The sequence below is a fragment of the Numida meleagris genome, chromosome 11 (genome assembly GCF_002078875.1).
Source record: "Numida meleagris isolate 19003 breed g44 Domestic line chromosome 11, NumMel1.0, whole genome shotgun sequence".
NCBI lineage: Eukaryota > Metazoa > Chordata > Aves > Galliformes > Numididae > Numida > Numida meleagris.
The window spans coordinates 16,973,519-16,992,535 of NC_034419.1; the positions used below are offsets into that span (position 1 = coordinate 16,973,519).

At 40.6% G+C, this 19,017-nt stretch overlaps 1 protein-coding gene across 3 annotated transcripts in view; it reads right to left on the bottom strand.

The window, feature by feature from the left end:
• The window catches only part of LOC110404825 (contactin-3-like), a 129,188-nt gene that overhangs the window by 43,518 nt on the left and 66,653 nt on the right, over positions 1 to 19,017 (bottom strand). For all 3 annotated transcript variants that reach the window (XM_021409550.1, XM_021409552.1, XM_021409551.1), the window contains exon 3: positions 6,588 to 6,683. In XM_021409550.1, coding sequence (XP_021265225.1) covers positions 6,588 to 6,683 — 96 coding nt within the window. The remainder of the gene's footprint in view (positions 1 to 6,587; positions 6,684 to 19,017) is intronic.

Here is a 19,017-nt window from a genome sequence, read left to right on the forward strand (position 1 = left end):
GGCATGCACCACTGCCACAACACACAGCAGTCTGCACAGAAGAGCTGCCCTTCTGCCTTCCTCTATACTCCAGTCTGCAGAGCTTTTGCAAAGACTTTCAACGCTGCCCCAAATGCAAAGCCCCAAACTTGAAACCGAAACGTAAACGTTTCTAGCTCATCCCTGGGAAACACAGATGTTCAAGACTGGCAGCACTCCTCCTTAATCACACCAAAGAAGAACTCATGTTAAGCACAATCCCAAGCAGCACCACTGCTGGTAAGAGCAGCCCAGCAATCCAGCCTTGCCTGCTGCTAATTTCTACCTCCCTCGCTCCCCTGTGGGCCTTGGCCATTAGCTAGTGCTAAGTTTCAAACCCAACGTGACCTTGTAATGCAGAAGTGCTCCTTAACTGGCAGGTTAAATGCTCCTTGGTGCTCTGAAGGAAATCCAGATGCTAATGGAAAAGCCTAACAAAATGCTTTTCTTCTGCGTTTTATTCAGCATTGGGCTCCAGTGCTGACTAAAAACCTAATTTCTTTTACCCTGTAGCTGTGAGGGATGATGGATTAGTTTCTCTTTATCGCATTTCTGAACTAATTGTTTCAGACCAGCAATGTCATTCAAAATGTACTGGCTCTGATCAAACTGTTCACACTCTGGAAGTATGCACAAAAGTAAGAAACTGCTTTAGGAAGCAATATTTAAACGTATAGCCATTAGCCATATCCATTGGAAATGACAAAACTGTTCTTTTAATCACCTCCCCAGAACTTCATATGTAATTGCTCAGAGCGTTTTCTAACAACTCTGTTGTGCCTATCGAAAATAGTTAAAACTATTTTAAATTGCTTCCTGCCTCTAATAACAGAGGATAAAAAGATGATAGTTTAATGTATTGTTCAAATAAAAGCCATCTGATTTATTCCGAATGTTAAACATTAGTGACATAAACTAATGAAAATACGCAAGTAGAAGTTTTCAAAGAAATATTCTAATGTTTATAGTGGTAGCAGTAATTAGTGCCACACTTCTCTTCGTAGTCTTCCACTCATTTAGGGGAAGGTACTTGGTAAAATCCTGTGAAAAGCAGTTATTTTTGTATTCCTGTTAACAATGCAATCATCAGCTCAGGATATGTGCTGGGATTGCAGACATCTCTTTCATGCCACTTTCTAATCAATTATCCTGTTTCCAAAGGAGAAAATAAAATATTTTAGTACAGAAGATAATGAAGAGTGAGAGAAAACACCCACAGTAACAACTGACGGGTAAAGACCATCCCTCAGAGATAAAGAGAAGCACAGAATTTTCTTTTTTTCCCTCCCTAAGGCATATCTGAGCTACTTGGGGCCAGCTAAGTGGAAAAGCCTGACCTGATTTTCTTTCTTCCTGATGATTTAGTTATTTCTAACCTCTTTCTCCCTTTCTCTATCTCCCCCATCTTCCAACAAACACACCACCAAGAAGCAGCACACGGAGTTAAAGACGAATTCTGTAAGGAACGTGGAGTGGTACCTGGTCCATCTAGTTTGCCCTTTCCCAAACAAATCCCACATCTTTTGCAGCAAGATTCTTACACCAGTTATAGATCTTCACACTGGCTTAAAAACCTATTGTTTACAGTTGCTGCAGATATTGCACAAATACATAAATAAGGACATACCAATTTCAGCCTGCTTTACTTAAGCCTGGAACACAGGTTTACCAAGGTGCATTAGAACTCTGCTTTAGATAAAGTGTAGAACATGGAGCGAGTGCCTCTTTGTAGCACTGGTTTGTTACTGGTGCCGAGAATAATGCTCTGTCAGAGAGAAATCATTGTAAGCTCCAGCTGTGAACATGCATTATTGTCTCTTGTATGGGCAAATATAAGTGTCTCTCAGGTGCAATTTGATTTCAAGCTGTCAGCTGAAATTTGTGCTGCTGCTGCTGACGACACCAGCAGGAATATTGCAAAATATATATTTTTAAATAAAAACACCATTTCTCTTTGGCAGATTGAGAACAGCTCGAGAACGCCATGGAACAATTTTTTAGGCCATTGCTTTTACAATATTCAGCTTACTATTCTCCTTAGAATGCACTTTTGAGCAAAAATCTCATCATGTGCCTACTGCAAGCATGATTGATTGTTCATGCCCAGACAAGTGTCACACACAATCTGCAACAAAAGCAGAAAGCAAGTGTACAAAAACGGGATGTTCTGCACCTTCTACCAACACACTGATGGGCAGGAGGAAAGAAACCATGTTCTGGAGTTCTATCAGCTTGACTCTACCTTGTTTTAAAGGTATGAAATGTTTACAAAGTCAGTAAAATCAATGCAATACTTAGCTCCTTGGAAAAAGCACACTCTGATATTCAAGGGTTGTGGAAAAGAAAAAAATAGTAAAGCATCAAAATATTTCTGGTGTTTGAGCTACTTTCCATGCTACGTTATTCATAGAGCACAGTCTTGCTGGAACATGCAGGCCTCCAAATGGCAATAGAGAGACATGAGCAAAAATCTGCAAGTCTAAATACTAATTTGCAACAGACATGACATTATTCAGTGAATGATTTGTCATACCAAGCAGTGAGCAATAAATTGGGATCTATTTTTCAGTGATCTAATATTGTTTCAAACCAGTATGTCACAGCTTTGAAATAATAAGGTATAAGCTAGATTGATCACTATCATTCAAACATGGCCTCATTTATCAATTAAATCTGCGTTTGTCAGGGCACGATATTAGATGGAGGACATTTTTGTTTATTTATGTAGAAATATCCCTGACATATTGAATGAAACACAGATCACACAAAATTAATCATGAATACGAAAGAAGCAGAATTTCCTCCTAGAGCTGTAAGCTCTGTTGGCTTCACAATGTACTTGCCATTTACTTAAGTTCTTGCAGGATACAATCATATCCCATATAGAATCCACCAACATAAAACAAACACCTAGCTTTCCAGGCAAGCTTGAAGTCTTTGGAAAGTGTAAATAACCATCAAGAAAGCCTTCACTTCTATGATTAAGAATCAATTCTTTCTCTATGGATAAAGCAGTCCTGAAATCTTAATGTCACCTGTGTTCAAGACTATGCCTGTGTTCTCCAAAAAACTCAAAACATCTCAAATTAATAATGTTTTCTGAAATACAAAATTGTTGCCAAATTACTAACGCTGACCATACTAATCAAATATAAGTCATGTTAATATCAATCACGATACTGGAAGACAAAACTACATGATAATCAAGACATGCATACAGCAGCAATGCTAGGGAATACCCTGAAGGAACTTCCAGATTTGCTTTACTTGGGGCTTTGTTAGTTCTTAGTTACTGGTTTTGGAACAAAATCAATAGTAGAGAAAAGTCATTTTTAGATCTCCATATGCCTGGTCTTTTCAGTTCTTGGCAGAATGGAAAAAGAATAACATTGCATGATTATTTTTTTTCAAATCTGCTGCATGTTAACACAGAAGGTTTGATATTAGACAGTGAGATGTTTGCTATACCAACACTCCTTTAAAACTACCAAAGACACACCAGTAGCACAGTAGAAAGTCTAAACAGCTGCAGAGAGCTCAGCAGAATATAATAATAATAACACTTTAGTGAATATCTGCATCTAGTGGATTTAGATAAATCAGTTTCAGAAGCCATATTACCTTTTGAGTATTTGGGACAATGACTTGGTGATTTGCCAAAAAGAGTCTTTTAACAGTTTGCCTGTGACAGAATTAGAATTATATACAACAATATGGCCATGTATCTGCAGAACAATGGCCAATGAGCATTGTTATCATCCAAAAATCACTGCTCAAATATTATACAGCTTCCAGTAAGAGAAACAAAAAGAATGAGTAAAATATTCTGCTATACTTTTACTTAGAAATCCCAAACCAATGATAATCATTGAGTTACACACACATCTCCATTCAGTTAGAGCTCTAACACCAAAAAAAGGCCCAAAACACCACAAAGGCAGGAAATAGCTCTCCAAGTCGGTCACTCAGAGTCACCCTTTTAGTAAATCTCAAACAATACAGCTAAAATGGGAAATGCTAAAAAGGGAGAATGCACCAAAACTCTTAAGAAAAAACTGCAGTAGTCTGTGATGCAGCTTACGCTTAACCACCAGAATATCAAAGTACATGGAAGAACCAAACACCATCCTCCTCCCCCCAAACACTAACAGCTATGAGATACAAAGCTGAAGTTCAAGCTCAGCACATACTCCAGGAGATGTGAAGTGAAACAGACTTTCACTGTTGGTTTAAATGGGAGATGTCCACACCCGCGTGAAACTGCAAACTTTGAAAGGACAAAAGTACTATTAACTGCACAAGTGAATTGCTTCTCATTGAAAGAGGATATTCATATTAGTCACATTAACATCCGTAGCTGAGCTAAGCCATAAAATATGCATAACTGTAGAAGGGAAGTAATGTCTTTTTCCCATATTACTAAGTGGTATTTCTTCTGGTAAGAACATTGGTTTGTATTGCAACCACAATGTTGTATGTAGAGGAGTAATCACAATTTAATCAAGTCCCTTCTTTAAAGCTTTTTGCATAGAAGTAGTATAAATCTCCATCAAGTTTGCAAGAACTTAAATTGTGAATGACAAATATCAAATATTTGCAGGGCTAATGGCAAAGAGAAAACAAGGTATTTGAGGAAGTTTTCAGAACTACTATTGTACAGAATTTGTACACTTAAATTTGATTTCTCAGAGCAACCAACACAGAATCAAACAATAATCAGATCTGGAAAGAACCCCAAAGAGCTCAGGTCAGATGTTTCTAAACCATCCCAGACAGATAATTAACTCATTCTTTAAAACAAATAAATGAAACAACAACAAAAATACAAAACAAAGCACCACCAGCAGCCACCAACAAACAGTTAGTGGCTATTCTGTTTAATGCCAGCTCCTTGCTAAATCAATACATCACTGCCACTGCTCGATCATCTCCACCAACCTGGCCCTAGCATCTAACCCAGATTACTGTATTTTCCTGCCAAAGTGAACACAAACATTTTCTCCCAGATAGAGCGAACTGCTCATTATTTTCTCTTTGCAGACATGTTATATATATATTTAAAAACATTGCTTGGCTTTCACATCATTTTTTTTGCTGTTTGAACCACTCCTAACAAGCTACCATTTAATAGATCAATATGTTACCCAAGACTAACCAATCTGTATCATGCCAGATCTAGAGTCACTAAATGCCTGACATCACCGTGCAGTAAGGTTAGTTCAGTAAAAAAAGATGAGGAAGGATTTCTTTCCGTTCCCCATCTCCTGAAAACCTTAATGGTTAATGCTTCAATTCTCACACAAATCCGAGGATTCTAAATTATTCTTTTACCAATTGTCGATTCCATTTGATAATTCATGGGGCCCTCAGTGCTCTCTTTTTTGCATGAATAACACAACTAGTGCGGGTGTGTCAATCATACCCCATCTGCTGACAGAGAAAAAAACCCTCACCTCTTTCATGTGCCGGTGTGAGCCACAGCCCTAAGCAGCAGGAGCATGTTTTGTATCACCTTCTGTTTCACACCTCCAGCACTCACCGTGCACAACTGCAGTCAGTCAGGTGAGCAGCTCTGCGTGTGTGCATGCATAGGATGCAAGTATGGCAACAGCCACAGTAATTTAGACTTCGGACTGCATATAGAAGCAAAATTTAATCATCCTAATTCTTACAGATAGCCAGGGGAATTACCCATTTTCTCAGCAGCTAAAAGACAAAGCTGTTGTAAGGCTATAAAGATGATTTAAGAGTACATATCAGTTTGGAGAGAGAAAAATTCTGCAAGCTCAGACAGTTGTAAAATGTCACTTTATGGCGCTGTCTGCTTTGACTCTGTCAAATTTAAGAGGCCACAATACCTACGTTATTGTATTCACGATGTTTAGCTTATATTACCTCGTCTCTGCAATTAAGTCTAATGTTTAACATCACCGACCTTCAATAATGAGACTACTTATCAATAAAAGAAAACAAAACCTCCCTCAAGAAATAGTTACTTCCAAATATTATTTAAGACTCAACAGTAATTACCAAAGGCAGAAAATAGCAGATGATAAAATGTACTCACAACTTCTGGCCCACAAAGAATCCATATATACAGTTTTCCCCTCAAGACAGCAGTGTTTTAATTATATCTGCAACATTGCATTAAACTACGAAATGCTTCAGTTTCAGGAATACATGCACACACTAGAATAATTACAGAGAACAATCTGGTCTTTGCGACTGTCTGGATATAGAAAAAACTATAGATTCATTGAGGCTCAGCACTCGTGAAATCGGGCAGAATTTAACTCCAGAAGACACTCAGCTAATTGCCAGAGATATCATAAAAGCTGGACAAGTTAAGTGCACAGAAATTACTAAGGACTAGAAAGGCATTCCGAGACAGAAGTACACTCTTCTGGGCACAGCCCTCCCGTTTCCTCCTGCACTCACATCCTTTGGTTTTGTCTTCTCCCTCCATAGGTTTCACTGCTGCTCTGATGGACTCCCTGCCACATTTCCACTGTGACCTCGGGACATCCCGCCTTCACCCACGGTCTCTGGAAGCTCCCAGTGCCCCTTACCTCCCGCACGGGGCGGCGTTCCACAGAGCAGCACCACTCCCTGCCCTTCTCGCACTGACACCGTGCTTCTCATCTTCGTCCGCGAGCTCTCGGGATCTATTGAGAAAGAAAGGTGAGATGTTAGGAGACAGGACGGTCCCACCACGCAGGAGTTCCGGGCTCTCTAACTCCTGCTGTCAGCTCACGTAGGACGCAGAGTGGTTCTGTGATTCCCTGGACCGGCTGCAGAAGTGGTTGTTCAAACACAAGTGGGGATGACAGAACTAGGGCTAAAGTGAAATAATTTACAAGAACTTAATTAAACGCATCCCATGGATAACTTTGCTCTTATGCTAGGCTTATGTCACCATCACTCTGCTAACTGAAAAGGAATCATATGCATAACTTAAAAATAGGTCTTTAAGCCGCTGCTCCTTCCGAAATGAAGGCTCTGATGAAAATAGCATCAAGATCCTCTGAGCTCCCCAACCGACTGTAAATTAATGTTAATATCACAGCTATCCAAAAAGCAGATCCATGTCTTTCTGAGGGGAAAAAGCCCTCCAGCTGCTCCCTGTGGGCAGCTCCCCCAGCAGCACAGCTAGGGCAGGCACTTTGCTCCTTGCATATTGACCCAGTGCTCTGCCTGGTTTTGGTCTTCTGTGACCATTGTAAGCTGTGTAAGAGGGGAACCAAATGCTGCAGGCAATGCATAAGCACAAAACCATTGAGCAGCAGTATTTATTATAACTTTAAATTAACATTCGCTCTAACTGATGACTCAAGATCTAAGAAAGTACGGCTCCACTGTAACCTTAAATTAAGCTAGATATAACCATCAATATAAATTGACCCTGAGGTTCTACCCCAAGAAAGGATTTCCATGCATCCTATCACGGTAAAGCGATATGTGACAAAATTCAGACAGAAATCAGTCAGCTGGTAATCTAAAGTTTTTTTCTATAACTTTTTAAAGGATATTAATACATACAGATGCTCAAAAAGGAAGAGAAGTCTTTAAAATAAGGCTGTATCTGTAACCAAGCATAATACGAGGGAGTTGACCAACAGTAGCTATTTCCCAAAACATAATATTTTTTTTAATATTGAAAAGCAACAGCTGCTGCAGTCTGAACACTGAACAAGAGTGATTAGAATTTCAATGCTTCATTTAAAAAAAAAATACATTTGCTGCCACAATAAGATATTGTTCTGTTACTCTCTGTTACTGCACATAGAGGGTTTCTTAAAAGCGTTGCTTTCAGCTATCCAATTGAATTTCTCTGTAAGTACATCTCAAGGACCTATGTCCTCACTCACATAATGAGTTCAGATCCTTTGGCTAGACGTGTTTTGGAGTTCATAAGCAACCACAACTAAACTGATTTCACTGGGAGATCAAAATAGTCTGCCTCAGAATTTGTTACGGGTCTTTTAAACATCATTCTCTCCCCTCTATCAATATAAATATCCAATATAAATTCATCAGCCCTTCCTAGCACTTCCACCGAGTCACTAAGAGGGGAACTAAGAGCTAACAGCATCCCCACTGCCCTCATCCCAGCAGGGCACAGAAGGAGCTGAGGAAGGTGAGTTGTGGAACACCAGCCAGAATGGAATTAATACGCAGAAATTTCCAACATCGCCTTCACTTGCACCTTTAAGAATTTTTCCTACCTGGATTATAGGCCTTTTTTCCAATGCCATACATCTTAGGGGAAGAGGCATTCTGTTCTATAATAGGATGAAAATAACGATGCAATTTGGATGCAAAAAATTACAATATATATGTATTTTATGTATAAAATGAATTTAGATGGAATTTCACCCTCCTTACACCGTAACCACTGTGAGTTCCACGTCTTATACGAGGGCTGCTCCAAAAGTGATGCCTGCTACATTGCGAAGCTGGCCCACAACATCAGAGCTGGATGGTGGTGGGATGGCAGCAGAGGTTGAACCTTCCCACCAATCTTCTGTTATGTTTTATTGCCTTGCAACAAATGGCAGCAGAGGGGCAGTCTGACAGAACGGTGCCTGACACCCTAGTGTGTCTGAAGCAACGATGTGTCACTGAATTCCTACATGCAGAAAAAAGAGCAGTCACTGACATTCACTGACACTTGCTGATGTTTGCAGAGACCAAACAGTGGATGTTAGCACAGTGAAAGTTGGACTGTGCCGGCAACATTTTCCTAGAAACACTGCCACTGTAACAGCTGTGAAACAGCGTGTCACCTTCGCTGGTGCAGATTTTTTTGAGGGTGGCATGCAGGCTCTCGTTCATGGCTGGCAAAAATGCACAGCTAATGGTGGTGACTGTGGTGAAAAAAGTGTTTTGTAGCTGAGCATTTGCTGTATCAAATAGTGTCATTGTGCTTTTTGTGCCTGCTGTTTCCACGGGAATAAACAGGAGGAATTACTTTTGGAGCAACCTACGTGTGCTATTTTCGCAGTTACGCTGATGGTTTAATCACTGCTTTCTGAGCACATACATTGATTCCTCGCAACTACACCTCTTTAAAAACACAGCTGTCTGTGCTGTCCAACACAGTGCATGGGAAGGATGGGATGGGAGCAACTGGAAGGGCTGGGACTCAGGCAGCACGCTCTGGAAGGCACGCCATGCTGCGCTGCGTCACGCTGTGACCCACTGCAGCTCCACAGTCTGAGCTGGTGCCATTTGGTGCAGCACAAGTTATTAATCACTGATTACAGTGAAGGCTGCTGTCACAAGGGAATCATTTTTTTTTTTTTTTTTTGAGGGGGAAACATGAAGGAAAGCAGAATCCATCATAAAACAAAGAATATGAGCCAATGCTACAATGAAAAGAATCATTTGTCATTAATTAGCAGGAAGCTCTCCTTCGTACCTTGCAGAGCGGCTGAAGCACCACGCTAATCACACAGCTGCACAAGCATCATCACTCAATTCCTTCAGATATTTTTATCATCTCTACGCATTGGCTGGTGGCACTTCAAAAATAATTATAAATTACCATGCAAAATAACAATAACGTCCTCTATTACTATTACGCAACCAAGTCCAAACTTCTGACCTTGGAAAGTATTCCCTACTTATATACAAGGGTCTGGTCTCAATTTCAGGGGCCTCTGTAGCACATTTACAATATTATACAGGTCAAAATCAGACTTTCCCTGCAGAGGAGGCCTAAGAGCAATAAAAGCAGAGAGAAATGATGCACCTTCTTACAGAACTTGCTACAGAATGAAATCACCAGCAAGGAACATCGAGTTCTCAGTAAAAAAAATATATATATATATAATATAAAATGCAGGGAAAGGATGGAAAAGATTGTTTACTTTGACAAATTGATTTGTTTCTCTGAAATCCGAGGCTTTTATTCCAGCAAATGTCTTAACAGATACAACACAACTGGAAACAAGGAGTGCAGGTACGAGTGGGACACAAGCAATGAGTCACAACGGTGCTCTCTTTTCAGCACATTCCCGCTCAGCACTAAACAAAACCACCTGTACTGTTGCATTTGTCTGTTGCTATTTATTAATATATGGATCATCTTACTCATCACTGGAGTTTTTAGGTTTTTATCTACTCTCACAAACTTGGTGCTGAAATTGTTTCAATTAGTTTCCCTTGACTACATCTTTTTACTTCTTACTTGCATTTATTATGATTTATTATGCCCCACCTTTACCTTTGTTTGTCAGAAAAGCTACTGCACCTGTAGGAAACAAGCAGCTCTTTTACTTAACTTGGCCAGGCAAGGTCTCTGATCTAAACACAGAAACTATTTTGATTAAAATGTTAAAAAAAAAAAAAAATGACTACAAATGAAAAAATAGGTAACTTAAAACCAATCTAGAACAGTGCAAATTGAAAATTAAATGTTTTTATTGCCTTTTTATAGTTTGACAATATCAAGTTTAAAATTAGCAACGTTTCGGACTCCTGAAACAGCACCTTCTCCATTCCCAGGCTAATACATAAATTTGCCTCACTGCTTTGCTATCAAGTGTATGACGTTCCATCAGCTGAAATACACTTGCCATTGCAATAAAAGGCAGCAAGAAAACATAATTCAAGTGTGTTGTAAAGTCTTTTATTCTCCTTTTCAGGCAGAATAATCAAATGTATTCTTGTTCATACAAGCACCAAGGATGTGAAACCTTGATATCCCTTCCACTCCAGCTAGGTTTTAAGCTTCATATACAATGCTAAAAAAGATTTCAGAAATATGGAGCAAAAGTAACATGAGCATCGTTTATACTGCTACTACTCTGGAAGAACCATTTATATATTTGGAACATAAGTCATAGTTCATTAATACCTATGATAATTAAAAAACCATCTATTTGTGAATTCATGAGCTGCAGAGCTTTCAGCATCTGAAGAACTCTGCAGAAGATAACACGTATCTTGTGTCCACCTGGTACCAAGAGGTAGAGAGAAATGAAATTGATACTCCTGCCCAACGCCTGCCTGCCCTCACTGCCGCTCATGGCAGGTACCCTGCAAGATGTTTCTGGATTGTGCAGTGGTGTGCAATCAAGGAAAGCAATGGATGATGCAAGATCAGATCAAACGGCTGTGGTTTGAGAAGATGTAATACGACGTAATGAAAAATGCACAAAATTTTTGATGACAAAGTTGCTTCAGACAGACCCAGTCGCAGCTTGCAGCAGCATGGAGTTACATGAATTTGAGCCATGCAATCCATGACTGCACCACAACTACCTATCTGAGCACAGGGTCTGAGATTAAGATCAGTTGAGGCTTCTGGAGATTATACCAACCTCTTTCTCAGCAATGCACAGGACAACATCATGCCCTGGAGAGAAGCAGGATTTAGCACATTTCCAACTCCATTTGCACCCAAACATCTGGTTATATTTACATCCATTGATATTTACTGCCAGCACATTTATTAGCAATTCTACCATGTTTTGAAAACTGTGGAAGGGCTGATGCTCTATAAAGATAAGTGCCCTTTGACAGACAAAAAAATATTTATTCCATTACTTCATTAGACTCATTATTCTTCAATGCAGCAGAACTTGTTAAATATACTTTACGTATAATTTTGTACTGGTATGATGTTCAAGTACCTCAAATGAGCCTGACAACCAAATCATAACTGTTTTCCTCAATATGCAATTCTAAAGAGGGGACTTTGTTCAATGCCAGCACATAATGAACTACTAATGCACAACAAGGTCGCCTCGGTACAAGTCACATTATTTAAGAAGAAATGAAATAACAGTCCCTCAGCTCTTAAGAATAACAGCCTAAGCATGTTGTAATAGCTACACTGCTGATGACAACTGCTGGAGAAAATAAGACAAATCTGTTCCTTTTTGTGAAAGCTTTTTACCACGACCTACACTGCTTACATGCACAGGCAAATGTTCTTCCCCACTACTCTATAACCCAAATTTGGCAATACTGAGGCACTTTTATGACCATGTATTTTATGCTTCTTGAGACAAATGCTAGAAACAACGTATACATGGAATAATTTTCTTAAAAATACTTCGATCAGCTTAAAAGAAGTATTGGGAGACATGGCCAGCTAGCCAGAATACAGTGCCTGCAGACCCATTGCACCAGGAACAAGCTCAATAGAGCTGCACAAGGAAAAAGTGAGTTGTTCTGCTGATTTCACAGGGCTTTGGATCAATCCTGTAAGAATAACTTTTGTTCGCATCCCTCCTCCCCACATTACCTCTATAACCATCAATTATTGTTGGAGGTGGAAAGGAGAGAGAAGAAAAATGTTAACAGAGCAAAATTGAACATTACTCAAAGCAAGCAAAGAAACTGGGTGATTTGTCACTGGAGAAGAAATTCGCTGGCTACCAGAGAACTATCTCCATGGTTTCATTTTTGTCATGCTGGTATTACAGGGAAATCATATAATTTCACAGCAACCTCTATGAAATCTCTTAATGCTGTGGCACACTGCTGAACTTTCATTTTATAGAAGAACATTTATCTGTAGGAAGGTAACTGCACAATGGGTTATATATACACCAGAATATTCTCTAGACCTCATTTTAGTAAGAGGTTGTGTACTTCCACACCACAGGAGCAACGACAGAAGCGGAGCACTGCTCTCCTAGGCTGAGAGCTAGCTCTGACACAGGGCAGCAGCTCAGCCCCTGCTTCCCAAAAACATGGACTCCCTGGTCATTTTCATTTCCTAAAGGCTCCAAGACAGGGCAAAGAGAGAGGTCTCTGCCTCCCATCCCCCAGGAATCTTTTATTCACGCACTGACGTACCACTCAAACCTTGATTTTCCATCCTGAAACATCCCTCACGTCTCTGTTCACATTGCAGTAGTCTCAATCTTGTTTGAATCTTGTTTGAATCAGCATCTCCTATCAACAGAAATATTGCTAATAAAATGAGCTTATCCTTCAAGGGTGTGTGGCAGAGAAGAGGACCTGCAGGTTGTTTCTGATGCATGAAACCAGCGTCTGGCCACCAAGTCATGCAGGGATGAGCAGGCTACAGGTGCTCCTCACTGCAGCAGCAGCAACACAGAGCAGCAAACTGACACAGCACCTGCACTCCTCAGCACCACTGAGCCACTTGGGGTGCAGCAGCAAATGCAAGAGGAAACAAACAGATTACGCCGATTAAATGGGAATCATGTAGAAATCACAAAACAAAGTCTGTTACATAAACACGAACATGAAAAGCTAAAAAGAAATTGGCACGGGTATACCGGAGTGCTGTGAACACGAAATGCCTGTGCACAAAAAGGTAGAAGAGACTGCGGTAGTAAGGGAGAAAAAAAGGGAGAGGGGAGATGAGATACTTTTGTGGGCTGCGTGGAACAGAAGGAAGAGATCAGAGAGAGCGGAGAAAAATAGCAGCAGACAAACATCAATAGCAGAGAAGTTGAGTCAACACCTGATGAGCAGTTTTTTTTTTTTTGTTGGTTTGTTTTTCAAAGGCATTTTGCATCGGCAAAAATATACTGAAGAAAACCTGGAAAAACAGCACTGTGTGTTTTGAAGGAAAAATGAAAATTCTCCAGTATTTCCAAAAATACACCTTCTCAAAATTCACATTATCTGGGAATTATCCCTTTACTCAAGTACAGTGCTGAACAAAGCAACTCAAGCAATTTAAGAAATATCTCAGGAGGGAACAATGTTTGCTCAAGCAAATTATCTTACAGCCGACTTCGCACATGAAACAATTTTGTCCCCCTAAAGCTTTCCTAAAAGAAACTCTAAGAATAACTTGACAGTCTCTAAAGCACCTCTATCATTAACTACTCGTGACCACAAAGCAGATTTGGGTTTAGTGTCGAAGAACTATTGGGCTATTCACATTTTTGAAGAACTGCAGCTGTGCGCTGCTCATATTGGAATAGTTAAACAGATGGATAAATGCACGGCCAGATCCAGGCCTCATTACCTGAAGGCTTGCTTATTTAAGTGGCAGCATTTTGACTTTTCTCAGAATAAACAAAAGGCATCTCAGGGCACTTCATTTTTTAAGTACTGAGAACACGTTGATTCAACAGGATTTGTTTCTGCCACTGACCTCTTTCCTTTATCTTTCCAAAGGCTGCAGCCTTCCTTAGAGAAATGGAGGTAAGCTCCAACAAACATTCCCGAATACAGCTGGGTTTTCACCCCTATTGCCAGGACACGGGTAACCAAAATCAGTTTCCCCCGCCCCTATTGGGCTGGAGAACCTGGCAGAAAGCCACTCTGCTTTGATCAGGGCCATGCAGACTGTAACAGATGTAATGATGACAAATAACAGATACAGCAGATGACTAAGTGTCCTATCAGCAGATGTCATACCACAGCTGCTGTTTCACACCTAAAAACACACCAACTCGTCAGCGTGAAAGCCTACTATTCACAGACCTTCAAAATATTTATAGTTCTCCTCTCAAAACATGCGTGGTACCTGGCTTAAGCCAAATAGTTAGCTCCGACATGGCTAATTAAAGCACATCCCATGGAGGGTGCTGTGGTGTTCCAGCGGGACTGCTCCCCACCTACAGAGCCAACCTTCAGCTTTAACAGCCTGCAGACAGCTCCTCCGAGGACACAGCGAGAGCCATTTCTACTGTCCTCGTGGCCATCCCTGGATATGTATGGGGTGAAAGCATGCAAAAGAACAAAAGCTCCTGTGAAGATATGGCAGCAGTGCCCACGCTCCCCCCTTCACCAATGCTCTGCAAGCAGCTCGCAGGTGAACAGCTTGCAGGTGGATTTTTTCTACTCTGCTTTCCCTGAGACTGGGATTGTTTCTAATAAGTGAACCATGAGTCTAAGTTTTATTGAGACAAATGTTCAGGAAAAATAAGATTTTCAACTTGCTTGATTAAATACTGAACTGTGCACACATGTCCATGGCTATCCCTGTTGGACTGCTAGCACTGTTATTCATCCATGTGAAAAAAAACAGATTTTTTTTTTTTTTTTTTTAATCTCACTACCCACTGTGCAACTGCTTAAACACAGAAAAATGGTGTTCTTGCACCCAGCTCCAGGGAGCTCCAGTCCCAAGGCCATGGTCTCTCCCATAGGATCTGGGATGCTTGGAGTTCCAGTTCCTACACATTTCTGCTGTTCCTCACAGCACCTCCTCCCCATCCCTTCTCTCCAGTGCCCTCCTGTTCAACCCTTGTTTTCCCCCCAACCCTGGAATCTGAACACTCAGCCTCAGCACATTCCTCAATTTTTCTTTAAAATCTCCTTATCCTCAGTCTCAAAAATCATTCCAACAGTTCCCCGCTCCTTAACTGTGATCACAGCATTCATCACAGGAAAATGCCCTTTCCCCTTCCCTGCTCTTCCAAAGGGATTTCATTTTTGCTGCAAGGGTCCAAGCACAAGACGGAGCAGCTCCTCTTCTGCATGGCGATGCTAGATTCCATCCAGAGAGTGCCACAGAGAAATGCCAACAAACAGCAAGGTCGGGCACCAATCAAGAATTTGGGTCTGTCTAATGGTACATCCTCATGGGCCCTTCATAGAAAGGGATTTTCCTTTACCTACCTAAGGTACAGAGGGAAGGAAATGCTGCAGTGACCTGAATGTCTGCCTTGTTTTGATGGTCTGGGCTCGTTTTGGTGCTGCTCAGTGCGGAGAGTTAATGATTTGTACCAGCTTCTTGCTAGTAGAGCAGCCATGTCTTTTCTTATCTAGAAATCCCTCCTTTCCTCAAGTACTACCGAGTGTATTTAATTAGTTTTTGAGAGTCTGAATGCTCACTGGAAGATGTCAAATTATTTTGTACCTAAGGCGTGCTGCAGCAGGCTGAATGCATGGCAGCTCTTGCTGAGCAGCAACTGTGCACTCCTAGTGGGCCATGCAAGGAAACCTGAGGAGCAGGCATCCTCACAGCTGCTTTAACACACACAGCGAGCCTGACTTACACATGCTGCAACAGCTCCACGCATCTCAGCTGAAATATTTTCACCGTAAGCAACTTTCTTACACTTGTACCCTCCCTATCAATGGACTCACAGCAGTCAGTAAAAGAACTCAATTAGAGTGGAGCAAACGCATGCCACAGGAATAACAAGACAGCACCCAGCAGAAGGAGAAGAGGCTTTGCAGCAGTCGCCAGCCGCATGCCACCTGCATGCCCTGCAGCAAGTTTTCACAGGAGCTTCCCATGGAATCATTCCCGGGGTGGGACCAAACCCAAAGGCCTATGGCTGGAGCCAGGAAAACTAGAACAAGAATTGAAACTGGACTGGCCAGAAGCAGCAAGGAACTACCTGCTTGATAACGGTTCCATATTAAACTGGAAAAACAATTAAACTGGAAAAAAAATTAAACATCCATTCTAAACTGCACTGTAGTATCCAGGAGATCAAAAGAGACCATCTAACAGTTCCTGCTGATCTTAGAACGACACTATTAACTATTGCATAGATTACTTTATCAAATCTAAGCACTGTCAACACTGCCTTTCATCCTACCAAAGAGCTGCTCTGTTCCACTACACAAACACATGCTCATCAGCCCGACTGGAACTGAAGACAACATGTGCTGATTGTTATTAAGCAAAAAATTTCATTTGCTTTGTGACACATCTACTTCTGCCTCTCACACACCTTCATAAATCAGAACAGCCTTTTTTGGGATGCACACCAGGGCGTTAGCTTGGTCACAAAGCCTCATGTTCGGTATTAATCATTGCTCTGACCTAGATATAATACAGATACATTTAAAACCAAAATGTTTAATCCCCCTTGTGAGTAACAAATTCCACATTTTGATTTGCAAAAGCACGAACAAAGATCATTAAGCAATTAAAGAAAGAGGTAAACAGGTGATAAAACCGCATTTGGTCTTGCTCAAAATGAACTGCTATCTGATACTTCATTGTCTGGTGAAAGAATAGGAGAACCCTGCAAGCATGACTTGGAATAAATTAAATTCATTACACAAAGCAATGTTTTGTGATAAGAATTCACTCTAACTTGATCTACTTTGACACCTTATATATCTACAAATCAATGAAATTCAGGGTGTGTGGCAGGCAAGTACCGCGGTGTGCTCAAGTGTCTTGCTTTCAATCAAAACCAGCTGCAACGCATGGCAGTGCTTTTCCAGCCCGTAGTCCTACATCTCCTTCTGATGGACGCTGAAATGTGAGAAGCAATGGATATTAGCCTTGTGATGGAGTCAGTAAAAACCGTGAGTTTGGAACTAAGTTTGGTCCCACAATTTAGATGTAAAAGTCAGAACTGGAATCTACACATATTTATCAGGAAAGGAGGATTTTCTGTGACTAATAAAGGTTTCTGAAAGAAACAAGATAGTAATTCCAGTGAATCCCCAGCAGAAAAAAAAGAGAATAAAAAACATAACAGGCTTAAAGACAGATTACAGTTAGTTTTAAATTGAAGTGAACAAGGGGAGTTACACACACAGTTGGAAAGGGTAAATAACACAGCAGCACGTGCTATTAAGAGGTGAAATTCTGAAATATCAGAACTAAGGAGGAAAATGGTAGATTTTGTTAACCAAAGAAGCTGAGCAATCAACAAAATTCTTTCGGAAATAACACTAAATACAAACAGAGAATTTGGGAATATTTAAGAAATACAGCCGAATACTCTGTACCAACTTTCCTCTGGAGAAGCTGTGGATGAATGCAGGAAAGCACTGAGTAGCCATGTAACTGTGAATACAAAGCACACCAGGTTGTTCCAAGCTTTGGTACACAAAGCCAGTGACCCCACGTTCTGCAAAGTACTGCCTGTGTGCAGCCTGCAAAGTACTAGTGTAAAAATAATAATAATAATACGAAGAAGGGAAAATTTTGTTTGTTTCTGAAGTGGTACCACTTCTAAATGCACTGATTTAACTGAGGTTATTTCCATACAACATTAACATTTCAATGTGATTTAGCTGGTTTTGCAAAGGGAGCTTTTGACTTGCATACTTCCGTCCATACTAAATGGTATTAGAAAATAATAATCTGTACAACTTCTTGGTTAAAAGGTAAAATAAAAATAAAAGTGCTAGGGAAACAAATGAAGACGTTTGAAATGGAAGTGGTAAAGAGGCCTTCCACCCAACTGGTGAGTTCATCCTTCCACTTTACTCCATCCCCCTGAATCTAAACAGACCATTCAGCGAGCTTTCTTCTTTGTTCTTCTGGCAGCAACAAAGAGTGAAAAAAGAAAGCACAGGGATCATTTGAGCATGTTAACCTCCTTGGAAAAGGAAGGAACGAGACCAGATCTTCAGAGAATTGCATTCTGTCTGCCTCTGCAGTAATGGCATTACACTTGAATGAAAGCAAAATTATGTGGAAGACTGTTGGTTTACTGAGGGGTCAAAGTGATGACAGCTGTGGCAGGCTGCGGTAAACCTTTAATATGCCATGATGTACCAATGTGCACATCCTTCAGTGGATGAATAGATGTGGCTGAACAAGGGATTACACCTGAGCAAGCAACGGCGTAGATAAATGCATTCAGCATCAGACTATTTGACAACAGAACCAGGGTAAGCGAAAAAAAAAAAAAAGCTGCCCAGAAATACTTACCTGTTGTTCTGTTTATGAAAACAAATACAATCCCAGTGCTATAGAAGTGAGTTTAACAGACTGAGACACATACATGAGGAGAAGCCCCCCAAAACACAGTGGGACCTCAAATCTTTCTGCAGGTATCTGAGCAGAATGTTTAAGCGACAGATGCGCTATCTGCAGATTGATTTCCAGCGTAAGCCAAATTGCTCTGTGTAGGGTGGTGTAATCCTCAGAAGTATATTGTTAACTACAACTTAATAAAAAGCCAAGGGCTGAAAAAATACAGTTTCATAAAAAAGAATGAAGAACTCTCACTTTGCAGGGCTGAGAGAGGTAATAAGAGGAAAATAAAACACAGGTACTGCTTCTCTTCTCATAAGTAAGGAGTAAGTAAGGAGAACTTGCTCGGCTATAAAATGACACTCCCTATAACTCAG